The sequence below is a fragment of the Neopelma chrysocephalum genome, unplaced genomic scaffold (assembly GCF_003984885.1).
Source record: "Neopelma chrysocephalum unplaced genomic scaffold, ASM398488v2 Primary Assembly neopelma1_365, whole genome shotgun sequence".
NCBI classification, from domain to species: Eukaryota; Metazoa; Chordata; class Aves; order Passeriformes; family Pipridae; genus Neopelma; species Neopelma chrysocephalum.
In genome coordinates this window covers 728,591-754,359 of record NW_020898029.1, presented here as the reverse complement: position 1 = coordinate 754,359, position 25,769 = coordinate 728,591, and the positions used below count along the sequence as shown (strand labels likewise).

The 25,769-nt window shown below is 45.1% G+C and overlaps 3 protein-coding genes across 8 annotated transcripts in view; 2 read left to right on the top strand and 1 right to left on the bottom strand.

Annotated features, from left to right (window-relative positions):
* The window catches only part of CHERP (calcium homeostasis endoplasmic reticulum protein), a 12,956-nt gene extending 4,540 nt beyond the window's left edge, over positions 1-8,416 (top strand). Inside the window, exons 10-18 of one of the 2 annotated variants that reach the window (XM_027706219.1) lie at positions 504-900; positions 2,858-3,096; positions 3,875-4,008; positions 4,296-4,382; positions 4,839-4,988; positions 5,115-5,231; positions 5,726-5,820; positions 6,344-6,529; positions 7,295-8,416. In XM_027706219.1, coding sequence (XP_027562020.1) covers positions 504-900; positions 2,858-3,096; positions 3,875-4,008; positions 4,296-4,382; positions 4,839-4,988; positions 5,115-5,231; positions 5,726-5,820; positions 6,344-6,529; positions 7,295-7,332 — 1,443 coding nt within the window. In that variant the 3' untranslated portion in view covers positions 7,333-8,416. The remainder of the gene's footprint in view (positions 1-503; positions 901-2,857; positions 3,097-3,874; positions 4,009-4,295; positions 4,383-4,838; positions 4,989-5,114; positions 5,232-5,725; positions 5,821-6,343; positions 6,530-7,294) is intronic. The other variant, XM_027706218.1, reaches the window with a different exon arrangement.
* Positions 8,335-13,536, bottom strand: CUNH19orf44 (chromosome unknown C19orf44 homolog). Of its 2 annotated transcripts, none has more exons than XM_027706220.1 (8): positions 13,316-13,536; positions 12,337-12,906; positions 11,725-12,064; positions 11,098-11,174; positions 10,588-11,011; positions 9,677-9,772; positions 9,417-9,583; positions 8,335-9,049 (listed from the first exon to the last, which is right to left on the bottom strand). In XM_027706220.1, the coding sequence occupies exons 1-8, from the start codon at positions 13,352-13,354 to the stop codon at positions 8,972-8,974; spliced, it is 1,791 nt and encodes a 596-aa protein (XP_027562021.1). In that variant the 5' UTR covers positions 13,355-13,536; the 3' UTR covers positions 8,335-8,971. The 2 variants fall into 2 exon arrangements, with proteins under 2 accessions (XP_027562021.1, XP_027562022.1); XM_027706221.1 differs by having other exon boundaries at positions 9,677-9,769.
* A 1,742-nt stretch (positions 13,537-15,278) lies between these two features.
* Positions 15,279-25,769, top strand: part of EPS15L1 (epidermal growth factor receptor pathway substrate 15 like 1) — a 44,888-nt gene continuing 34,397 nt past the window's right edge. For 2 of the 4 annotated variants that reach the window (XM_027706114.1, XM_027706115.1), the window contains exons 1-9: positions 15,280-15,399; positions 20,446-20,487; positions 20,693-20,782; positions 21,016-21,063; positions 21,705-21,800; positions 22,339-22,401; positions 23,265-23,390; positions 24,882-24,941; positions 25,288-25,524. In XM_027706114.1, coding sequence (XP_027561915.1) covers positions 15,370-15,399; positions 20,446-20,487; positions 20,693-20,782; positions 21,016-21,063; positions 21,705-21,800; positions 22,339-22,401; positions 23,265-23,390; positions 24,882-24,941; positions 25,288-25,524 — 792 coding nt within the window. In that variant the 5' untranslated portion in view covers positions 15,280-15,369. Of the gene's footprint in view, positions 15,400-20,445; positions 20,488-20,692; positions 20,783-21,015; positions 21,064-21,704; positions 21,801-22,338; positions 22,402-23,264; positions 23,391-24,881; positions 24,942-25,287; positions 25,525-25,769 lie in introns of those variants that run through there. The other 2 variants (XM_027706113.1, XM_027706116.1) reach the window with 2 other exon arrangements.

Below are 25,769 nucleotides of genomic sequence, written 5' to 3'. Positions count from 1 at the left end.
GACCAGCCTGGTTGTGGAGGTTTGGAATGACCAGCCTGGTTGTGGAGATTTGGTTGAGGTTTGGAATGACCAAGCTTGGTTGGACCAGCTTGGTTGAGGTTTGGAATGCTCAGCTTGGTTGAGATGTGGATTGACTGTCTTGGTTGTGGAGGTCTGGGATGCCCATCTTGGTTGTGGAAGTGCAGTGAAAAGCTGTGGAATTTAGAAATCTGGATTCAAATGCCAAACTTTGTCATTCTGAGCCCAGATAAAGGCAAAGTATTAATTTTATTTCAGTGTGTCAACCATCACACTGTTCCTATGAACAAGAGCATTTTGGTCCAGGAACAGTTTGGTCTTTTTCCATCTTTTCTCTGAAGCTGCAGTTGTTCAGACCTTGTATTTACATGTCCTCTCACTTTGCATGTTGCCTATGGGCTGTATTTACTGAAAAAGGTACATTATTGTTACTGTGTTCCTTATTTTCATAGCCCAATGACCAGGCTTCTGTTCTTCACCACCAGGGACCACCTCACTGTCCCCCCTGGAACAACAACCATGAAGGGATGTGGAACGAACAGAGAGATCAAGGCTGGAACAACCAGCGAGAGACCCCTTGGAACAACCAGCCTGATCCTTCTTGGAACAACCAGTTTGAAGCACCGTGGAACAACCAGCATGAACAACCTCCATGGGGTGGGGGCCAAAGGGAACCTCCATTTCGAATGCAGCGGCCACCTCACTTCAGAGGCCCATTTCCTCCACATCAGCAACATCCCCAATTCAACCAGCCCCCGCATCCGCATAATTTCAACCGCTTTCCACCTCGCTTCATGCAGGATGATTTCCCACCTCGCCATCCCTTTGAAAGGCCTCCTTATCCTCATCGTTTTGATTACCCCCAGGGGGATTTTCCTCAAGGTAAAGTGTGTACCAGGCCAGGTTTTCTAATTGCCATTACAAAATTATGTAGTGCTTTGGGGTGACAGCTTATCCATGGTGGACTGTCGTGGTTTTCCTGAGGAATGTTGAATTTTGGGGGTTTGGGAAGCTGCTGCTGAGAACTCGGTAGGAAACACATGCAGAGTTGGATACTTCCTTGCTTTTGAGTCTTCCCTAATGCATGTAGAAATTGTAATCCACACTCAAGTCAGTATCTCTACAGGCACCTCTTCTGTGACTATTTCACTGAAAAAATAATAAGTTCAAAGGTGAGAAGCAGCATTTGCTTGTAAATTTAATCTCCTGCACATCAGGCCGTAGATGAGGGCTGGGGAGAGCTGTGCCCTCTGTAGATGGAGGAAGTTGGAGGAAGACAGGCTGGAAGGATTTTTTCCTGTGCATACATTCATCCATGCCCTTTTTCTTCTCCTTTTTTTTGACTGAAAAGCTCTCTAATTACCTGCCTTTAATGTTGTGTGGCTTGGTAGTGTGTGGTGAAATGATCCCTACCTCCAGTTCTCCCTTCTGGTTGGGTTTGTTCCCTCACTGGAACACTGGAATGTCTGGGAGTGTGGCCAGGCACTGCTTCCCTCTGGAAGTTTGCTGTAATTCTACCCCCATGTAGTTTCCATTCACATGCAGGAGTTACAGTTATTCTGGAATGATCCTTATCAGTGTAAAGGCCAAAGATCACTGTGGTTCTGTGTGACAAGTGGTTTAGAAGAGCCATTATGTTTCTGTGTAGGAGTTGCTATTTTAAGCTTAAAAGATTCTCAATTCTCCAAGTCCAAAAAACACTGAAAACCAATAGATTAGAGTTTATATATTTAGGGTTGTGTTTAACTTCTCCAGTAGAGATTAATTTTTTTTCCTTGAGGTAAAGGAACAGGGAGAACTCCCCCTTGTCATGAGGGAGTTTAGGGTTAAGCTCAGAACAAGATGCTCGGTTTTGGATTGTGGTGGTGATTTAAAACATCTGTTGTTTCATGTAAAGCTGTTGGAGGAAGGGATCTACTAAGCCAGATGGTTGAAATTAGGAAGGCAGCAAAGCAATGACAACACAGACTGTGCTCGAGGTCTGGTGACGATGAGTCAAATTGTGTTGGCTCGAGGTTGGGCAGTGGCTGTGGTGGCTTCTCCTGGAAAAATTGTTGATCCTGCTGTGGCAGATACTGATTTTCAGTCTTGCATTTTTCTCTGTGTAGTGCAATGAGTTCAGCAGGGTCTCCTGGCGTTCATGGCATTCGTCCATCAGTGGTTGGTGACTCTCTTCCCTATTTTAACAGGATATTCTCTCTACTTCTTCTCCAAATGCCTCTTTAAACAAAATATTTTCTTGTCACCTACTCATGTGAGTCAACTCCTGCCATATTTATCCCTTTATATATGTTGAATTGGCTCAGAGACAGAACTAATTACAGGTCCAAGCTAAGCCATGATTGTGTCCTTAGCTTCAGAAATAGATCCCACCAGTAGCTGCCCTGCTGCATCTGAAACATTTTGTCCTTGAGTGTGTCTTTCTTGTGGTACTTTTGACCACAGCGTGTCCCAAAGGAAGCAGTGGCTTAGGGCTGAAGGATCCTGTTGTCTTGAGAGTGGAGGGAGATGCACTGCAAGGTTCTCATGAGTGTGGACCTGCACCAGCCTCTAGTCACAGAATCACAGAATATTCTGGGTTGGAAGGGACCCACAAGGATCATCAAGTCCAGCTCTGAAGTGAATGGCCCACACAGGGATCAAACCCACAACCTTGGTGTTATTGGCACCACGCTCTAACCAGCTGAGCTCATCTCAGGGTCATTAGTCCTTCAGTTCTGGTGCTTTGCTGGATCTGCCAAGATTGGTTTTTAGGATAAATGCACTAATTGAAGTCCTTCTCTGATTGCTTTCCTTTCTCAATAGCTAAATAAAACCTTTTAACCCTCCCACTCTGCAGAAATTGGACCTCCTCATCATCATCCTGGTCACAGATTGCCTCACCCCGGGATCAGCGAGCATCCTCCCTGGGGAGGGCCCCAGCACCCCGATTTTGGGCCTCCCCCCCATGGGTTTAACGGGCAGCCCCCCCACATGCGGCGCCAAGGGCCCCCTCACATGAACCACGACGATCCCAGTCTGGTGCCAAACGTCCCCTACTTCGACCTTCCTGCTGGGCTGATGGCTCCACTTGTCAAAGTAAGTGCTTCCAATGGGATTAAAACATCCAAATCCTTGTTTAACGTGGATGTGTATAATTCCAAATCCGTCCATCCCACAACCTGTACCCAAAGTTGTGTAGGGTGTGAGGGTGGGAGCGGGGTGAGAAGGTGGTGAAAATGGTGATTTTTTCAAGTGTTTTGTGCCAGAGAAGGCTGGTGGAGCTCATGTGTGTGAAAGACTAATTTGCACTTGAAAATCTGACCCCTGTCTTTAGGAAATGGAAATCCCCAGGGATTTTCAGGTGGTCGGAGGGACCTCGCAGGTCTGATGTAGCCACTGTGTTCTAGTTTTTGGTAATCAGAATTCTCACAAAGATGTTTTATTAATTGTTATATACACAAAGAATGATGGAGAACAGGAATTGTACCTGTATCAGCATCTTTGGGGATATTTACATTTATGCATTTTGTGTTTGAGATGAACAAACAGGCCTCTTCCATCTCTTTGTGTTACTCTCAGCATACACCAGGCTTCCATCCAGCCACCTTAGCACAAAGGTGGATGACATCTGCATTTTATCCACCTGGTGATCCACTTAATGCTCCAACCTGTGCAATGCTGGCTTTTCTCATAGAACTCATGATAGTGACAGCACAAGAAAGCGCTGGGTCACCTGCAGAGCCCTTATTTCTGGACTATTTTTTTTATCCAGTTGTGAAATTTGAGGTCCCTACACAGTTAAACCCATATTTATCTCTTCAGGTAGCCACCCCATGACACGTGACACAAATGTAATTTGTTTTGTTTCCGGCAGCTTGAAGATCACGAGTATAAACCTTTAGATCCTAAAGATATACGTCTTCCACCCCCAATGCCCCCCAGTGAGAGACTCCTGGCTGCGGTTGAGGCATTTTATAGTCCACCATCTCATGACAGGCCTAGAAACAGGTAAGAGCAGGTGTAGCTAACAATGTGGTAAAGAAAATGCCCTGAGAAGGTGTCTCAAACCACAAAGTGCCTCTCTCTCCTTCACCTGTGTCTTGGTTCTCCTGATGCTCTCGTTGTGTTGTAACTGCACTTGCTGTTTGATCTTACACTGGGATTCACAAGGCTGTTTTGCCCAGGCCCTTTGTTCCATACAAAGTCTAGTGAAAGTCCTGAAGATCGCCGTTGAACTGGAATTCCCAGCTGTGAAAATGGAATTTACAGCTCTGTGTGTGGTTGATCTGTTGCAGTGAAGGCTGGGAGCAGAATGGACTGTACGAATTCTTCAGAGCTAAAATGAGAGCAAGGCGGAGGAAAGGTCAGGAGAAGAGAAATAGGTGAGAGATCCTGTCTGCTGCCTTCTGCTGTTCATCTGAGCTAAATGCAGAGGGAAAGCCTTCAGCAACATGCTCATGGGATAACTGAGTTTCAGTGGGCTGGAATTTTTGTCTAACCTGCAGAAAATGGAACTGGCACAGGTTGCCCAGAGAAGCTGTGGCTGCCCCATCCCTGGAATTATCCAAGGCCAGGTTGGACGGGGCTTGGAGCAGCCTGGAATAGTGGAAGGTGTCCCTGCCCATGCCAGGGGGTGGGACTGCATAGGGCTCTAAGGTCCCTTCCAACCCAAACCATTCTGCAGTTCTATGAAGTAGTTTTTGACACACTGAAGTTTTCCCTGGTTGCCTGCAGAACTGCAGTGCTCGTGTGTAATTTGAATCTGATCAGAAGTAGGTTTGTGTTTCTGGTGCCTCTCCAGGAGTGTCACTGGAGTTCCTCTCCTTTTCCCTGTGCAGTGGACCCTCTCGGTCTCGCAGTCGCTCTAAAAGCCGAGGTCGTTCCTCTTCCCGCTCCAATTCCCGATCTTCAAAATCGTCCGGCTCCTACTCGAGGTCGCGCTCCCGCTCCTGCTCCCGCTCACGGTCCTACTCCCGCTCGCAGTCCAGGTAGAGGGCATGGGGCAGAACCTTGGGAATGAGGGGTGGGACAAACCCAGCCCCCAGGGCTGACCGAGGAACGGGGGGTGTTGCTCTGGTAACTCGTGCATCTGATGTCTGTGCTCTCTCTGCCAGGAGCCGCAGCAGGTCCCGCTCCTCCCACAGCCGCTCCCGGTCCCGCTCCCGCTCCAGGTCCAAGTCGTACTCCCCGGGAAGGCGGCGCCGGTCCCGCTCCCGCAGCCCCACTCCTCCGTAAGCTTGGCTTTAGTCCTGTCTCCTCTTCCCTGGGCTGTTGGGGACAGAGCCCCAGCAAGGGCACTGCCTTCCTAGTGCCTTACTTCCACTAAGAAGATGGAAAGCAGATGTAGAAACAATTTGTCTGCTGTGTGTGCTTGTAGAGAGAACGTTACTCTGTTGTGGTGGCTTTTTGTTATAACAAAACAGTGTGTAACTATGAAGGCTTTGCACACCTTCCTTGGGAGGAGGAGGAATCCTCTGAGTACTCCCTTGGGAAGAGTGCAGTGTTTGATTTCCCCTAGGCTGAGAAGCAGGGGGGTGTCAAAGGTGTGAGAAGCACATGCCAGAAGGCACCTCAGCAACTCCATAATCTAATGGCTTTATTAAAGAGTACCTTAGTAGAGTGGCTGGGATTGTGCTGGGTGTTGAAGTTTAACAGAATAGAACTGACCTTGCATTGTGTCAGAATGGTATCACTGGTTCTTAATTTGTTCTTCTTATTTCCTTAGTTCTTCTGCTGGTTTGGGCTCCAGTTCTGGGCCTCCTATACCAGAATCAAGACTTGGAGAAGAAAATAAAGGCCATCAAATGCTAGTGAAAATGGGTAAGATGCTGTTCTGGAATCTTACACAAGCCAGGAAACAAATTCAGGCACTGAATTCTTGGACATAATTAAGGCATGTTCCTGAGGAGTTACCCCATGGCATTCCAAGGTCAGCATAAGGATGTTCAGTGATACAAGTATTTAGAACATGGAGCAGTGGTGGTTGCCTTTCTGGGAAGGATATGGAAGACAGGGATGTGGGTTTGGCATCAGACAGAACTGACTTACCTGAGGTATTTCAGTGCAGGTCAGTAGGGTTGAGCTTGTGCTGCCCTTCCTCTTGCCCTCCTGAAAGTTTTTAGGGATAGAGCTGCTGTCTGTCAGCTCCTGGAATCTCTTGCAATTAATGCTTGTGAAATAAATGGGACAGTCCATGTGTTGTTTCAGGCTGGCTGTTCCCATCCTGCTGTTCCCATCAAACCGATGCTGTCTTTGGTCGTTTCCAAAATTTCCATGTTGGTCTGTCTTCACAACTTAGTAATAAAAAAATTAGTGACAGGATTGCAATGTGTCCTTGCTGCAGGATGGAGTGGATCTGGTGGACTGGGAGCCAAGGAACAAGGAATTCAGGATCCAATTAAAGGAGGGGATATCCGAGACAAGTGGGATCAGTACAAAGGAGTAGGAGTTGCGTTGGATGATCCTTACGAAAACTACCGAAGAAATAAAAGTTACTCGTTTATCGCCCGCATGAAGGCCAGGGATGAATGTAAGTGATGCTTCTCAGCACTTTACAAACCTGTGTGGCCTCGATAGTGATTTTGTCCTGTTTACTGTCCACTGTCAACCCAAATCAAAATATCAGTGACTCGTAGTTCTTTCTAACGTAACAGATACAGTAAAACAACAGGTAAGTGGACGTGTACTCTGATCGACCCAGCGTGTTGTTTTTAGGCCTTGTGTTGTGTTCTAATTTCTGAAAGATTAATTAATTAGCCTGTTCTACAAAAGCCACTTCCTGGCTGCAATACTGAGCACCTGCATCTTTGATGGTTACCCCTCAAAAACTCAGAGCAGTCACAAAGGTAGTGGAGGGGGAGCTGTGCCACAGCAGGGAGATCTGTGTGGTTGGGACTGAGACCACACTCACTGTTACCCCTCCTCTACTCAGACTTTCCTACCTTGCTGCCACATTCTGCCCAAGCCAGAACTGGTAATAAATTCCCTGTAGTGCAGGAAGGGTTCAGAAAAAGTGGAGGTGTTTGTAAGAGATGAAGACAGTCACCCAGATGATGGATTTTTGCAGAGAGTCTGTGATACATCGAAAAACTGCCCTTGCCAACAGCTAAAAGGAAAAAAATTGGCATGCTCAATGAAAAGTCACTTCTGCCTCTGGCTGCAGTAGATCTGTGCAGTCAGATGGGTTCAAATAAAGCCCACAAGTTCCTTATTAGAGAGCCCTCATTCCATGAAACATTTCAGGCAGCTTAGGTGACTGTGGAATGTGTAAGAACTCTTTTCCCTATTGTTTCAGTGAAGCGTGAAACACAAGACCCTCCACCACCCGAATAAGACTCTCTGAAGAAAGATGTCTTGCATCTTCTACAAAACATTAAACTTGTAAAAATCCGGATTAAAGTCTGGAGGAAGTGACAAATGAATTACTTTTTAAAACTATGGTGAAAAATGGAAAGCTATGACATGTACTTCAACACTTGTCATTTAGTGTTTAAAAAAGGCCAGTTGTTACCATGACATGTCTAGCAAGTTTAAAAACTTCCATTTATCTTGCAAAATTTTTTAATTAGTTCCCCATTTTATACTAGAACTAAGCCCCAGTCAGCCTGTCCCTGGTGCAGGATTGTGCCCCGCTCATTCCCGTGGAATACAGACGTTATCTGATGTGGTTGTATGTTCTCTAGTTCCATAATGTATGTTTATTTCTCTCAAAAGGTTAATTCTATTTGAAGTGGAGGGGTGCTGCCTTGGGATCAAGTCAGACTGATGCTGAGCAGTGTATCCTAATGTCTAAATGGGGGATGAAGCATCTCTAGTTCCAGTGCAGGTGACCTTTGAGCACTGTGCGAGCTTTTAGAACCTTCCACCCACCTCCAGGCCCCCAGCAGCTGCTGCAGCCACCACTGGGCAGGACACGAGGGTCAGTTCGCTGAGGGATGGGCAATGCTTTGTAACGGGAGACAGACTTGGAGCTTTTTATATTTTTGTACATACCCTTTAATAAAAGCTAATTAGTTCACTAGAAGAGAATCCATTTTCTCTGCTCTCTTTTAAGTTTCTATCAATGAGACGTTCTTGGAAACTTCCTGTGATCTAAATGAGGGAAGAAACAAAACTTTCTGTAACTGTTTCCAGAGACCACCAGCTAGAGCTGTTAGGCCCTTACACTGCACTCCCAGTCCCCAGGTCTGCGTGGCGGTTCCCTTTTCCAGTTGTTTGTTTGTATAGCAAAAACCCTCTTAAAACCATCCAGTTAATATGGTGGAATATCAGTTTGTTCTAGATCTACTGTAGCTGTGGAACTGTACCTGTCTGTGAATCAGCATACAACACCTGTATGTTACCAACTTGTGAAGTTTATTGTTTTGCCTTCCAATAAACACCTTTTTTTAAAATAAAAAAATAAAATGGCAGCTCAGATTTCGGAGTAAATGGATTCCTGTACCTTGACTAGAAGCCTTCTTTGAATTTATTTTAACTTTGTGTGTGTTTGGGTGTGTTGTAATCTGACAAGGCTGATTATATAGAAACACTGTTCAGATAATGGCACTAAAGTCAGGATATGGTAATTTTCTGCTGTGGTTACATTTCTCAGGGGCTGTAGGACAGACTTTCACTTCTACCACGATCACAGATGTGATCACAGATCTCACACTCCACAGGATAAACACGCACACTCTGCTGACTTACCACAGTCCCTTTAGAGAGAAGTGTTTTGTTGGCTTCTTTTTTACTGACATTGGCTGAAGGTTCCTGCCTATCCCTGTATCGTGTACGTGAGTAAAAAATTCAGGTATAGAAAAGTAAATTATATATCATAATTAGCAGTTTGTACTTTATGCTAACATAGCAGTTTGTACAAATCCCTCCAGTACATCATTTATTAACTTTTTATCTGTGCACGTTGGAAGGGTTTCTTGTTCCAGCCTTAGAGCTGTAAATATAAAAGTTAAAGTTCAAAGAGTCAAAGCAGTTACTCCTCCTGTGCTTTCTGAATTTCTTCAAGGGCTTGTTCAAGTGTTAGAGGTGGGGATTTGTGATTCTTGATGTACTGCAAAGAAAAAAAGGTAAGACACAAATGTCTTTATTATGTAGATAATTACTTTCTAGTATTTAATAAATGATAAAATCTCCATGTTAAGATACCTCTAAGATACCTGCACTTTGCTGTGCTAGCAACAGAAAGTGACCCTTCTGCTGCAGCATTTGGAAGATCCCTGCTTGTTTGGGGACAGCCAAATGCTACTGCTGAAAGCTTAATCTTTCAAAACCATGGCCTCCAGCAAGACTTTAGCCTTAGTACAGTAAAAAACCACAACTTATTAATTAATAATATGCAAAGAAACTCAGTTTGCTGCAAATACCAGAAGCATCTGGAAAGGAATATCTGCTCAGTCTCTCTGGTCTGTCATAAATACCTCCTTAGCCTCCTCCAGGCTGTGGTAGTGGAACTTCTCATGCTCTAAGGACTCCACGAGGGAAGAGTGAAGGTGCTGAACATTCTCAACAAACTGCTGGGTCAACATCAAGTGCTGTTTGCACAGGGAATGGAGCACGAGGACAGAGGGGCTGTAGGCAGTCAGGGCTGTGGGGAAGGCACAGGAGGGGCTGAATGAGCCAAGCATGGCTTAGGTACAGAAAACAACAATAACAGAAGGGTAAAGATGTTTTTCAGTACCTTCTACTGCATCCATGCTGATGACTTGACTGGCAATAGGCACTGGGTCGATGTAGCTGGTTTGCACAGGTGAGTTGAGCACTGCAGAGGGGTTTGCTGTGTCAGGAAACATCAGGATTAGGGGGGGAGAGACTGGAAAGGTTTGGTGCTCTAACTTGGGACAGTCTCTTGGGACAGCAGCTGCCCAAGAAACCCTGTAAAACCCGAAAACAGCCCTAAAACCACTGTAGAGCCTAACAGGGAATTCTGTCAGCCAAAAAAATGCTGAAATAGTTATACAACCTCCACAGTTTCTTTACTCTTCCGCTCACAACAGCTACCACTGCAAAAGGCATCTTTTCTAACCCTAGGCAGAGTAAAAATAAGGACTTTTGTACTCCAAAGAAGCTCCTGTTTTCAAGCACACTTGAGTTTCTACTTTCTCCTCCTCAAGTGAGGCAAGAAGTGGCTCTCAGCACTTTTTCCTTGAAATAAAGACACAGGCAGGGAGCTCCTCCTCGGGAATGAGAAAGGTCACATCTGATCCTGTCGTGGGGCCATAGTGCTTTCCCAAGAAAGGCACTGCAAAAGGAGAACTCCACGATGAGCAATCACTTTAGTAACACTACAGTTATTATTTACAATAGCAAAGATATCAGAGTGTTGAATTCCACTGAAGAGTATTACTTGTGCTATTGTGAGCTTTGTCACCAACACTCACTCACCCAGCCACGGGTCCTGTGGGGTTTTTTTAAAACAAAAACCAGTCCTAAGCTCTCATGGCATTCAATCTCAATCTTTTCTAGGGGCAGCAGATTGATGTGTTGGGCTTTGAAAGCTTTTAATTTAGCACCAGCAAGGGGAAGCTGGGACTGAAACCAAGAATAAGTGGGCTGACATATATAAAAGTGTAGAAGTTGCTCTGCACTCACCCTTTGCCCAGCAGTAGGTGAAGGGGGGCTCTGCTGTCTGAACCCCAGTGTCCCTCACAGTCACTGGGTGCCCCCATTTGTGCTGCTCCCGGGTCCCCACAGGGGATGAGGCTGAGGACGGGCGTTCTCCAGAATGTCCCTCTGACACTCTGGACACAGATTCCCTGTCTGTTGTAGACAGAGACCTTTCAAAGTCTTCAGAATATTCTGAATTAAGAGTTCTCTCATCCTGATCGAGATAATCCTGTTTGTGTCCAGGGGGATCTGTGGAAACTCCACTTAAATGCTCAGAGATTTCTGCTTCAGTGACACTTTTTTCAGTGTCCCCATCATTCACACCAGTTACTGCATTGGTCATTTCAGGAGAAGCTTGGTCCTCTTCCACCAATTTGTTTGATTCTTGAGTCATTTCAATGTCTTTCCCCTGTAAAATGATTTATTTTAGAACCTCCACCCTCCACTCAACAGAGGCAGACTGGGAATAGGTGTTAGTAGGGAATTCCTACTCACACTCTGCTTTAATTCTGCTGCCTCACTGGTGATATCTGGGGCCAAATCATCAAGGCTCAGGATATTCAGTCTGAAATCTGCAATCAAATGACACATTGACATGAGAACTTGCATGAAAGTTACAGTACACTTAAATGAGAAAAGAGGGGAAAAATCAGTACTACCTTCCCAGTTTAATACTAAAAGGTAATAGCAATCAAACACTCTAAATCTTTAACTTGGCAGAAACTCCTCCTAAAATTTCCTCCTTTGGCCTGCTGCCTCAAGTTCAAGAGATTTTTGCTGCCCCTCATTTCCAGCTGTTCTCACTGACCCATTGGTACTTTGTCCCATTGATATATGAGAACTATTCTAAATATTGTACTAGTTTTGATGTCATAACATCACCCAGGGCAGCAGCACTAACCTGAACCCAACCTAAGTCAAAAGCAAAGGAAAATACAAACCTATTGCACCAGAAAAAAATAAACAGATCCACATAATTACTTTGATAAGGCCTTGGTTTATGTAAAATTTCACCAGTGAATCCTTTCAAAGTGATTATTTGCCCAGTTTATTAGTGAATTTATCAGATTATCAGTACAATTCATGCCAGGTCTCCTTGAGACAGTATTTTAGAAAACTCACCATTTGAGCTGCTGCTGGTTGGATCTTCTGCATCATCTGCATTTGAGAATAATTCATCTAATGATTTTATTTCACTTCTGTCACTTCCAAGGGATTCTTGGCTTGCTTTGGTGTAGCCTGTTTTAGGCAGAGCAATCTTTACAGTGTTGTCTTTCATGGAAGAGCTCATGGTATGTCCTGACAGGTTTCTGCTGGTGGGTGAAGGTGCTGGGGAATTAACTCTACTAAAAACACTTTTCTGTGAGTCTTTGTTGTGAAAAGAAGATGCTTTAGGTAACTCTGTTGGTGCAATTTCCTTATGAGACAGAGGAGGCCTTCCTGATGGAACTGGAGTCTTGTTCTTTTGAAGAACATGAAAAACAGATTTAAGTGTTACTTCATTATTATGTTCAGAGTGCTAAAAAGGAACACAAATCATTATGGGTAAAATAAGAGTAATTTAAGATGTTTTAAGATGTTAAGAAGTGAAGCTGAATCCTATCATGAGCAAGCCACAAATGCAAATTTAAAATTTAGTATCTGGTGTTATCTAAATAAAAAGTGAGCAACCAATTAAAACAATTCTATAAAAGTGTTTATGGAAATACATAATCCAGCAAAGTCTGTATTTACCTTTCCATCCAGAACAACCTTCTGATTCCCATTTCCACCGGAAAACCTCAAGGAGTTCTCCATCAATTCTGTCATTTCCTCTTCATCACTATCCAGATCCAGCTGTTGTTTAACCATAATGGTCTTTTTAGGGCTTTGGATGCTTTCCTCTCCCTCAGAACTGGCATCCCTGTGGGTCCTGCTCTCCCTGGTGGCACCATAATTCTTCAGGTACTTCTTGCCCCTGGCACCGTGTTCACGCCCTGAGGCAGAGGAGGAGGAGGAGGAGGAGGACTCTTCTTCCAGAGGCTTCGGGCCCGGGTCAGTGTTCTGCGATTCCAGCTGCTTTTTCCGACTCATGATCTTGCTTTCCAGCTGAGCCACTTTGCTCAGGACTGAGCTGGACCGTGTGTGGGCTCCGTGTGCGTTCCCTGCCCTCGCGGTGCTTCCCGGCGTCGGGCACCGCCGGCTCCCCCGGGACATTCCATCGCGCACCTTCAGGAACCTGCCCTGGCACGACGGGGCTGTCCCGGCCATCTCCAGCTCCGTGTCCACCGCCCCGAGCCCGGCCGGGATGGTCCTGCTGTGTCCCTGCCGAGAACCCCAGAATCGCCCAGGTTGGAAAAGCCCTCCCGGATCACAGAGTCTCCCCTTTGCCCGATCCCCACCTTGTCCCCCAGCCCAGAGCACTGAGCGCCACGTCCAGTCCTTCCTTGGACACCTCCAGTGGTGGGGACTCCAAACCTTGCTGGGCAGCCCCTTCCAACGCCTGACCACCCTTTCCTGCAAGAAATTCCTCCTGATGTCCAACCTGACTCTCCCCTGGCACAGCTTGATGCTGATTCCTCTTGTGTTGTTCTTCCCTGCGAGCAAAGCCCGACCGCCCTCCCCGGGTCCACCCTCCTGTCCGGGAGCTGCAGAGAGGGGCTTGTACAGATCCCTCCCCTCACGGCCAAACACGTGCCCAGGAACGGAGCGAGCTGAGGCACCGGCGCCTCACCTGCCCTCGGCCCGCGGGGGCCCGAGCGATCGCGGCCATCCGGGACGGGACGGGGACGGGATGGGACGGGGACGGACGGGACGGAATGGGATGAGATGAGATGGGATGGAATGGGACGGGACGGAATGGGACGGGGATGGAATGGGACGGGCCGGGCCAGGGCCGGGACCGCCCGGGCTGAGGCGGCGGCTCCTCCAGACCCGGGCCAGAGCGGGCGGCGCGCGGCCGTATCCGGGAGACCGGCCTCCCCAACATCCCGCCCGCTCATTGGCTTCGCTCACCCGCCAGCCAATCCCAAGCAGTTTTACTGCCGCCCGCCCCGGATGCGCAGACTACAATTCCCAGCATGCCCCGGGATCGATAAATCGGGATTTATCCAAACCTCCTGATGTGGGAATTAATCCAGTTGTTCAGCAGGATTTGTGTTAGTACCTGCCCTTTATGTGCTTGTGTGTCATTTCCAGAGACTTGGGGCAGTTTGTAATTTGTGTGTCACGGTGACATTTGGCACTCTCTCTAATTATATAGTTGTAATAAAAGGATAGTTATGCAGCTTGTGCCATGGATCGGTTTTATTTTGCCTGGATATTTTGTTTTCTGGGTTAGTTTTCTAGTACTTTATAGTACCACAATTCTGCTGCAAGGCAGTTTTTAAGACTTATGTTTAAGATCCTTAAAAACTTTCACTTGCCTTCTTTAAAACCCTGGTTAACAGCTATACACAGTTCTGATTACATACTTTGATTATATACTTTGAATATAAGGCCAGATAAGATTTAAGAAGTAAAACCTGATAATGAAATGCGTCTGGCAACCTACAAGATGGTTTTGATCCAATTAATGATCCAACAGTGAGGAAACCCCCTGACTGGGATAATTGAATCCAAAGTGATGATCCAAAAGACATCAAGCCTGGTGTAATTTGCTCTCCTTACTCTGCATTAGTGGATTATTTAATTTCTACTTGATATTGTCGAACTGGGGTTTTGCTTTCTTAATCTTTCTGTGTCTTTTAAAGAATTGGGATGAACCTGAATCCATGAGGAACCTGAATTTTTGACTGAAGCTTGGAGTGAAGAAGGGCATTATCATGTTGTGATTCATCCCAGGGGGAAGGAAACAAGGCAACCTGGCCCATCCTGAGATTCTGTAACAAAGTAAAACAACTGTGTTTGTCCAGGAGAAAGCTGGATGCAGGTCAGCAGGTAAAGGTCAATCAGTGCCTTGACTCATTACCTGGAAGAACATTCCACGGGGCACTCACAGCCCTCCCTGGCCCTACTTTGTCCACACCTTTCGTAGGTCACGACCAGCTCTGCCTGAGGCAGCTGGCAGAGAGCCCTGGGAGTGGCGATTTTAGGAAGAATTTCTTCACAGAAAGGGTGATTAGACACTGGAATGGACTGTATAAATATCTAAGGATTGGTGTCAGAGGATGGACCAGGCTCTGCTCAGTGGTGCACAGCAACAGGACAAGAGTTAACAGGGAGAAAATGACGCCCAGGAAGTTCCACCTGAACATGAGGAAGAACCTCTGAACTGTGCACAGGAACAGGCTGCCCAGAGAGGGTGTGGAGCCTCCCTCACTGGAGATATTCCAAAGGACAACAACCCTATGCCGTGCGGTCAGGGACGGGCACGAAGACGGGATCAAGTGGTCCCTTCCAACCTGACCCATCCTGTGACTCAGTGATCCTGTGAGTGCTCAGGCAGGTTTGCACTCACCATCCCTGGAGGTGATGGCCCAAGGAACGCCCGGCCGTGGCACTCAGTGACAGGAGTGCCAGGGAGTGCCAGGCAGCGTCCCTCCCTGACAAGGCGGCGATCGCCCGCAGGTCGGACCTACCATGACCTCAGCGGCCGTTCCCAACCCGGCTGATCCCGTGGGCGGGAAGCGCCTGCCGGGCCGCGATAACGGACCCCGCTGAAGCCGCAGCGGGTCTCGGCTCCCCCTCAGCCGCCACCGCCCCGGGGCCGCCCGGCCCGGCCCGGCCGAGCCACCGCCTCCCGCCCCTCGCCCCGCCCCGGCCGCGGCCCGACCCAGCGGGAGGAAGATGGCGGCGCTCATCCCCCTCAGCCAGCAGGTACCGGCCCGCGGCGCGGCGGCGGCACCCGCGGCCCTCAGCTCAGCCCCGCCGGGCGGCCGAGGGCAGCGGCACCGGGTCCTGCCCGCGGGCGGGGCGGCCGGGCCGGGCCGGCGCTGGGTGCAGGGCCCTGTGCCCGGGAGGGGCTCGGCCTGAGGGGGGAGAGAGGGTCGGGGCGCGGCGGGGAGCGGGACCCGGGCGGGGTGGGGCGGGCGAGCGGCCCCCGCGGTGTCCCCGGGGCTCGGCAGGGCCGGGCTGGGGGGAAGCAAAGGCGTTCTCCCCTCATGGAGGGCCTGGAGCTGCGCCCGTGGGGAGGGGAGGGGAGAGGAGGGAATGGGGGGCTCCGGGCGTTCCCCCTCGCCGAGGTGCCGCCCGGGAGCCGCGGGGGTCACTGAGGGCCGGGGATGGGGCTCCGACCTGGGGCGAGTCACCCCCTTGTCCTGCTCGTACCCTGAGCTGCCGGGCTGTCGTGACACGGTGTCGTGACAGGGTGTCGTGGCTGACAGGCTGTCGGGATGTTTGGGAGCGCGGGGACCCCGGGAAGGGGCTGCGGGGCGGGCGGGGGGTGTTTGCTCGCCCCATCCAGCAGCAGGTCAGGAACAGGCACATTCCCTGACCCTCGGGACAGGGTGACAAGGCTCTGGGAGAGGCTCTTTCCAGCTCTCTTTGGATGCTTGGGGTCCCCGCGCTGATTTTTGTCCTTACAAGTTTTTTTGGTGTGTGTGTTTGGTTTTTTTTTTTTAGTCTGTTTGGTTTTTTAAAATTAATTTCTCACCCAAATAATTCCAACCGAAGCAGTGTGATTGCTGTTTATTCTTTTCCATACCCCTGAGAATAGAGTTGGTTTACTTATTTCTTTTTTAAAGCAATGCCACCCTCAATGCCTTGAAATTAAAACTGTTTTCTACAGTGTGCTAGGCCAGTCAGGAATTCAGAACAACTGCTCTTAGTACTTCAGATTATTTAAATACATCAATTTCCTTTTAATAATGACCTTTTATTTGAGATACTTTGAAAATTTATCTCTCAGTGGAGTAATGTGATGCTTGGATAATGTATAATTTGCTGTGAGTCTTACTAAGAGTGGGCACTGCTTTTGAGCTTCTGAATAGCAGGAGTCCTGATGAACATCTGCTTAATTAAATGAACGTGTTCAGAAACATCTGAAAACATCCATGCACACACAAACCGCTATCAGAAGTTTCCAAGTGGCATAATGTGGTGCAAAATATGTAAGTAAAATAAACTCTGAATGTGCATTTTTAATAGTACATTGGTAAAAATGAAATAATTATCAAATATTTACACTGAAAATTCGGTTTCTCTGTTGTTTAAATTCTCATCGATATTTGAGGGTCTGGCATCAGTGGTGTTTCCTTTGTTATGACCTGTTATGTTTAGGGTGAAAAGGGCCACATTCTGTGAACATATCAGTTATTTTGACATTATTTTCCAGTGAATTCAATGGAAGCATCCTAATTTTAAACTTCTTTTTCTGTATTGAACTGTCAAGAGTAGTCTAGCTGTTACAGGGCAGTAAACAGAATTTCCTTTAATGAACTAAAAGAGGAAATTAATAAACTTCCTCTTTGAATAGCCTCAGTTTAGTGATTAGTAAGGAGATGTGTGCTGGTTACTGTAAATGCCAGAAATTGAATTAGAAAGAATAGGAGAGGGCACATGTGCTGTATGTTGAAGTATGTCCATGCAGAAAGATATAAAATAAGAATATTGATTTCAGCATGTTGGGATCTATAAACAATATGGGTAATTCAAGCTTGTGAAAGTGTTTAATCATATTTTGTCATTAATAATTTATCATATTATCATTTTAGGAAGAAATTCTTTACTTTAGGAAGGAATTCTTGGCTGTGAGGGTGGGGAGGCCCTGGCACAGGTTGCCCAGAGAAGCTGTGGCTGCCCCATCCCTGGAAGTGTCCAAGGCCAGGTTGGAGCAGCCTGGGCTAGTGGAAGGTGTCCCTGCCCATGGCACAGGGTGGGTCTGGATGAGCTTTAAGATCCTTTCCAACCCAAACCATTCTGGGGTTCTACACTATTTATATACTATTTAATATTTCATCTCTCTGACTGTGCATAAACCCCGTTGAAGAGCAAGCCTGTCAGATCAGTTCTTGCAGTTCAGTCCAGTTTCAGTTGTTTATGTTTGATAACTTTGTTTTCTTACATTTGCTCACCTTACCAGTGGTCTTTCCACTGTGCCAAGCACGTTCAACCTGCAGGCTCAGGAGGTTTTGGAGAGTTATCTTAGAGATATTGAGATCCTTTTGTAGCTCAGTTTTCTGAGACAACTCAGGACATTCAGCAAGTAGCATAAGGGCAAAAGTCATCTTTTTGGGGCAGCAGCAGCCTTCTTTGGGCTCTTGTCTTTGCAAACACCTTGTTTTTTCCCCTTTTACACTCCCTATTTTCATCTATCTGTGTGGCTGAAAGAAAATTTTTGAAGAGGAAGACGCCAAGGAAAGTAATTCATCTGATCCAGAGCTCTTTGTGGCCCTGGGATGACCTCAGGAAAGAGAACTGGATGTGTGAATTGTTCTGGTGGCAGCAGCTTCCCCCTGCCTTTTCCCCAGAGCTGCAGGAAGGGACTTGGATCAGTGTCCATGTGTGTACCACAAATGCAGTGTATGGATCTGCTGTGAGACTTAAACTTCAGATTTCTCCAGGAAATCAACTTGGGAGATCAAACAACAGGGCACCAGGGCTCTGGAGGATCTTTTTGGGAGCTGGTGTAAAGTGTCGGTCAGAGATGAGGTTTTGGGGACTATGGAGCAGGCACGGGAACCATGGGGTGGTTAAACTGTAAGTCAGACTGAACCTCTCTGACAGGTTGTGCTTTGACATCACCAACTGCAAACTCTTCACAATGTTTGTCTCTGGTTGCCAGGGCTGACAGCCTTGGGCAGGTCCTGCATCAGCAGATGTCACCAAATTGCAGAATCCTCCTGAATGATAGTGGTGTCGTCACGTGTGGTGACGGGTAGATAGAGAGCTGGGCTATTTTTATCACTTGAACCCATTTTGTCTGGTCTGCTTCATCACAGAGGTGCAGTCATTTGGGTAAATCAGCCAGAGAGGCTGAATCCTTGGAAAATTCTGCAAATAGGGAATCGAGGGCTGAAGGGCTTTCCAATAGCACTTTGGGGGAATATTTTCCTGTTGGAGAAACTTCACAGCATGGAAGCCCATCAGCCTGGATTCCTGCCACCTCTGTCAGGTAACTCAGCTCCATGTCATGGCTGACAATCCCAAATGAGGGTGACAGGGATGTCTGGTGATGGGATGAGATCATTCAGTGCTGCTGCTGGAGTGGTTTGCTCTGTCTCTTGGTACGAATCCAGTCTCTGCACACTCTGGGTTACTCGTCAGATCAGTTAGAGGAGCTTCTAGCTGGTGTTTGACCCTCTTCTCTGAGCTCTCTGATAAACAAGAGGTACAAAGTTTGGTTATAGTTGGCTAAAACATGCTGGGTTGGATTCAGACTGGGACAGACTATTTCCTACTTCCACCTCTTCTCTGAATGATGTGTTTCCTGCTTGGACAGGAACACAGTGCTTAGCTGTGCTGGATGTTTACATGTCAGCAGAAAGAATAGTCAGATTTATGAGTTATGGTCCAGGCATTCTTCTGAAATCCTGTCCACCTTCAGGAAGAGCTGGAGCTTCCAGAGGTTTGCTGACATTAGAGAATGCAGCAGCTTGTTTTGTGGATGGATAGAAGTGAAGCACATTTAAGATGCTTAGGAAACTGTTCTGAAAATGCAGGATTTTTCTATCCAAATAGAGCTGTTAATCCTCAAAGAGTCAGTGTTTGCTTGTGCTCAGTTGGAGGGTTTAGTTATTTCAGATAGCTCCTTACACTAATATTCGTCATGTTTATTGTAAATTCACAGCAAGGTTCTCTTGGTGTCAAATAAAATTTTATTGGGCTTTTCTTTCATCATGTTTCTGCCTTCCTTCCACTCAGAGTGGGCAGAACATCTGGAAAATCATGGGGATGACAAGGAAGCAGGTGGCATTTGGGAGGTGACATCCCAGTGATGGGAGTTAGTGGGAAATATTCTTTTGTCAGGCATCTGACTGGTGGCCTGGAGGTGCAGAGTGGTTGTCTCAGGCTTTGGGGTGTTGTGGCATCTCAGCATTTTGCTTATTAAACTGTTTATGGGGTTGTTTTGTTGATTGTTCTTTAAGACCTTTAACTTGTTTTTGCCTGGGTTGGTTTTGCTGTTGGCATTGAGGCTGGAGAACAGTGTGGAGGGATAACCTGCTTGTGAACTCCTGGGGCAGTTGGAGGAGGCAAGTGAGAAGATGGGTTTGGGGGATTCTGCCTCTTTTGGCATTTCAATTCCCATCTGCTTGGAATGTCAGCAAGAATGTCAACAATCTACTTGTTCAGCCCCCTGGAAAGGCAGGGCCTCCCTTGGCTCTGCTGCTCTGGTGTGATGTGGTTTGAAATCCCCCAACAGCATTGTCAGGGAATTGTGACATTGTCAATTCACTCTTCAGTCTGTTTATTTTTTGTTTTATTCTCTTTCAGTTTAAGATCCTAGTCCTGAAAATGCATAAGCACAGGCACAGGGCTCTGTGTGTGTGTGTGTGTGTGTGTGTGTGTATAATTGCCTGCTGAAAACATTCCATAAGGATATTTACAGTGCAGGGGGGACTCAGGTCAGCATTGGGTTCAAAACTGGGCCTTTGTTATCAGCAGTTCTCATACTGAGATCTGAAATACTTTGGCAAATAGTTCAAAGCTGTTCTACAAAAACTTATTTCCATGTAGCTGTTGATTAAAAGTGTGAGTAGAAGTTGGAATGGTGGTGAAGGAGAAGTTCTAGGAGGTGACAGGAGCCTGTTGGCTGCAGGTTTTGTGGGATCACCGTTATCCACACTTAAATTTCAAGTATCCAGTTTGGATGACAGCAAACTAACACCCTATTTTAGATTTTTTTGTTGAAGTAATACACAAAGTGCAATACTTTTGCTGTCAATTGTGATTGCTGTTCATTCTGGTTTCTTCCTTATGTTTCAGTTTTCTACTGGGAACCCAATATACGAAACTTACTACAAACAGGTACGTTCTTAAAAGAAGAAAAGCAAAAATAAAGTGCAGTTTCTTCTTCCCCAAGATTTTCCTCTCTTTCCTTTCCCCATTGCAGTGCTAAATTCTTCCTGCTGATGCAGTTTGTGTAACTCCATCTGACCTAGAGACACTGCATTTCTCATCTCTGCTTTCACAACAGTCATGCTTCAGTTAAATGTTAATTTTTCTCTTTCAGGTAGATCCAACATACACGGGGAGAGTTGGGGCAAGTGAAGCTGCTCTGTTTCTTAAAAAATCTGGTCTCTCTGATATCATCCTTGGAAAAGTAAGTTGAAGGAATTGGGTAATGCAATAATTGTCTGTACACTTTTTTAAGTGAAAGGACAAATCTACAAGGAAAAATTATCTTTTGTGTAACATTTCTGTTGTTAACTTGGCAGTGAAATAACATTGTGTCATGACTTGAAAGCTGAATGAACATTTCCAGAAGACACACAGTATGAACTGTTGAGCTGAGTTTTATTTTAAATTCACAATTTTTATTTTGTATCTCCACAGATATGGGATTTGGCTGACCCAGAGGGGAAAGGATACTTAGATAAACAGGTAAATGAAATGTTCCTGTAGACCTGCTATGTTACCTTTCCCAGATTAGCCTTGTTTCAAGCAAACCCTGATACCAATAATAGTTATCCTTGGCTTTTTTTGACTTGAGTTTTTGTTTACAAGATGAGTTTCTTCCCCAGCACTTCTCATATCTAAATGTATTACTCAGTGAGGCTGCTGGAGAAGTTTGGATCTCATTTTCTGTATCTCTTTTGTTTTGTAAATAATCAGTGTATATGATATGTAGATACACAGTCACCGAGTCACAAATACAAAATATGATTTTAAGATTTATTTCAGAAGACATTCTTGCATGTAAAAATCTAACCAGCATTACTAAAAACGGCTTGGAATATCAAATAGCAAGTTACTTGTAGATATTGATGAATTTTTTTTAAACATTATTAATTTTTAAGAACGTTGAAGTTCAGTTATGGGGGAGTCCTTTGTGAAAATGAACTTGCAATTTTCTGCTCTTTGTTTCCCGTTATTGTAAAATTTTTCCCACTCCCCCAAATTGGACTGGGAAGGCACACAAGGTGACAGTCTAATAATGTACATGTTCCATGTACAGTGCTAATAAAAATCACAGATGGGTTATTTTTCCTGATTCAGACTGGTTTGGAATGGGTTCTTTGCAGGGTTTCTACGTCGCGTTGCGCCTTGTGGCCTGTGCACAGAACGGCCACGACGTCAACATGAGCAGCCTCAACCTGACTGTGCCACCCCCTAAATTTGTAAGTAATATCCACCCAAATGTGTGTTATATGGGAACTAAGGCTTCAGCTGGAACGTTGGAATAATCTCCTGTTTCAGAAATGTGGTTCTGGGGCTGCAGGCTGATGGCAAAGTGTTCCTTAGGACACTGCCACAGTCCTGTTGTCCTCGGTGGGTTTTGCAAGTTTAACTCTGCTCAGCTTGGGCAGGAAGCTGATGTGGCTGAACTCTAAAAAAAAGGAAGAAAATAAGGTTATTTTGGGGCTGGGTCAGCAGGAGTGGGCAGTGAAAGGCACAGCTGCAGCTTTGCCTGCAGTAGCTGCTGCAGAACCTCTTTGTTGTGTGTTTGGGTATCTAATGCACCAATAAATGTCCTCATCCAAGTGCTCTAATAGTATAAATGAGTGTAACTTTTATTTAGGTACAGCCTCTTTCTCTCAGTGTAGTTAAGCTTCATGTCTATAACCACCTCTTAAAGCAATTAGTAAAGATTAGAGACAGAAGTCTGTATTTATATATATAAATATACATATAAATAAAAATTCTCCATTTTTTTAGCATGACAGTAGCAGTCCTTTGCTGATCACACCACCTTCAACAGAGACTCACTGGGCTGTCAGGGTAAGTGTAAAAGACAACACATTACATCCATTCTTTAAAAGTGAATCTTTTCCTTGTGTATAATTTTCTCTCAGTGAGAGAATTTTGTATCCAGTGTATTTCCTGTTTCAGAAATCCTCCCTTTCTGTGCAGACTTGTGCACAATAGAGAATATTGAGGTGTAGTTTTACATGTGTAATAAGTATTAAACCACCCTTTGACAACCCCAGCTGTGATGTTTTTAAGACACAATGAATTTTAATCTTCTGCCTGGATTTCTTCCAGAATCCTACAATTAGGCACTTTCATTGTTTGTATAAAGGAACCCCACTGAGAACAGCAAAGTATTTCACCAAATCCATCCTAAATTATTAATTTAAAGCTCGAGTTCCTATATTCTAGTTAGTATTCAGTGATACATGTAATATATATCATTGGGGAAAAAAAGTAACCTTTGATGTGTATATGCGGGTATTTGTATTTAGTTAATTTTCAAATGCAAACGTTTCCAAAAGGTAGAAATTTAATAAAATAACTTGTAATGCTGATTATTTTTTGTACTTATGTGTTGTACTTCAAAGTGGGAAGAAGAGGTTTTAGTTCTCCAGAGTTTATCGAAGTTTCTTTAAAACAGAAACACATCTTGACTGCTGCATGGTAAAATCTCTCATGGAAGGTTATAAAATAACCTTAGCTTTGAAATTAGGCTCTTAAATCTCTCTCCATGGGTTTACATTTAAATACAGCACCGTGGCACTTGCAAGAAAGTTTGGAAGTTTAGGATGAACACATCACTGACCAGCCTTAATTTCTTGCAAGATCTCATTTTCAACACTCACACAGGCACACTTTTTTACTTATTCAGACTATTTCTTGCCAACTAGGTGGAAGAAAAAGCAAAGTTTGATGGTATTTTTGAAAGCCTTTTGCCAGTAAATGGTTTACTTTCAGGAGACAAAGTAAAACCAGTACTGATGAATTCAAAGCTACCTCTTGATATCCTCGGAAGGGTAAGTGTGCTGTTTAAATTTTGCTGGTCTCTGTTTAACTTCTCATAGTTTGCAGCGTGAAATATTTATATGTGATTTATCAACACAGATCAGGTTTTGGCTGAGATTCTGCATTGATTGCATGCTATCAAGCAAGAACATTAAGTCTCTGCAGTCTTCCACTTAGAAATAAGAACAGTAGTAGTAATTTCAGCCCTGGAGTTGATTGGCTTAATTATCTCTCTGTTCATTTTAAGAACTGGAAATTTTGATTTTGGTTGTTTAAAAGCAAGAAAAAGCTTTTCTAAACTTTTATAATATTAGCTTTTATAACATTATATTCCACTGTTTTGTCATTTTTACACATAGGAGTTATTAGACATCCCATTAAATCCCTCCGCTGTTGGTACAGGAGAACACCTCAGAACATCCTCATTTATTGTACCTGGCAAATTGTCAAGTTGTTTTTTTTCCAAGATCTGAATTTAGTGCATCCATTGCATATTTGCCAGGGAAGCAAACCTGAAAGTATTTTTCTGCTCCCATTTAAAACACATTCTTTAATGCTTTGCATATTTACATGCCTGAGAGTGAATTCATTCTGTGTAACAGCTGTATCTGTGTTACATCCTTATATCTCTTCAGGAAGAACTGCTTCTTTCTCTGTATTATCTACAAAACCTGACTTGTTTCAATTCTGTACTGGAATATAGTGAAGTACTGAGTCTTGAAAGGCTTTGGATTTCATCTTGTAATTGTCCCAGTAGAAATTCAGGAAGCTTTTGCCTCCTCTAGAAAAGTTTGTGGACGAGATAAAGGACTGAGGAAATGGGCGAAGGACTAATCAAGGAGCTTAAATTTGTACAGTGATGAAGTAGAGTTCAGACAGTTGAGCCTTAGGCTTGGGTTTCTGTGCACTCTGCTGTCTCCAGGTTATATTGATGATTAAACTGAGTGTTGGAGTCCACAAAGTTTTGTATCCCTCTAAATCTTCTGCAAGTTTCATTGAGTTTACCTGACCTAATAATGAACTGAAGTTGAGAAACGCTTAAATTCTCTCCCACAGAAAATTCAGGGGGCCAGAGGGAGCTGCACATGGTTTTAGTTATCAGTAAAACCTAGGAATGGGATAGGAATTAGAAATTTGAGTTTTCTAAAATATTTTAACTTTCTTACAAGACATTTGGATGATCTGCTAACCCCACATCCTCTGGACAGTTCTGCAAACCACCTCTGAATGCTTTTAGTCAGCTTGATGACTCCTTAATTGCACCATAGGAAGATGAAAAACCTGCCTGTGTTGCAGCCGGAATTTGTTAGAGCCAGCATTGATTCACACTGGCCAGAAAACTCTAATCCAGTCTGTTTCATCAGAGAGTGTTTAGATAGTTTAATAAAACTAATATGATCTTCACCAAAACCTATTAAGAGTCTTTAGAGGGCATGTTAATTTGATGAATGCACAGGATGTAACTTGCTCTCTAAATCATTTTTTCATCTTAATTGCTCTAGGTCTGGGATCTCAGTGATATTGATAAAGATGGTCACCTGGACAAGGATGAATTTGCTGTGGTAGGTTGCTTTAAATTCTCAATTCACAGCTCAGTCTGTCTGGCAGAGCAAACAGCTCATTTTTTTTTCTCAAGAGCTTTGCAGCTTTCTCTGCTACAGTTCACTGTTCTAATCTGCCTTGTTCACACAGAGCTATTAAATGATCTTCCTCAAATCCATCCACTGACTCTTGCCTATGTCATCAAGATTAAACTTGTTGGGATTACATCCAAAACGATCTGCTCTGGTTGAACTCTCTAATCTTACAGCCTTTGTTTTACTGTGATGTAAATGACTGACACTGGAAGATCTCGTTGCTTTTTTTCCTGCTAATTGTGAATGTTATCTGACCTTTTTGCCTTTGCAGGCAATGCATTTGGTTTATAGAGCTCTTGAGAAAGAGTCAGTCCCTTCACAATTGCCCCCTTCTCTCATACCACCTTCCAAAAGAAAGAAGATGCCGGTGTTCCCTGGAGCAGTTCCTGTTCTCCCTGCGAGCCCCCCACCCAAGGACAGCCTCCGTTCCACCCCCTCCCACGGCAGTGTCAACAGCCTGAACAGCACAGGGAGTCTGTCCCCCAAGCACAGCATCAAACAAGCACAGGTACTCATCTGCCTTTCTTTTTTTGGGTCAGGAAAGCTGCAGGAAAAAACAAACCTGCTCTTTGATTTCTGCCTCGTGAGAGCGCTTGGGTTTGGGGGATTTGGGGGGTGTGTGTGTGAAATTTAGTACCAAATTTAAGGGATTTAATGCCAACAAATAATATAAAAGAAATTTAATACCAAAGAAATCATTGGTCAGGCTTGGAAGAATGGAATACCAAAGAAATTTAATTCCCAATTTAAGGA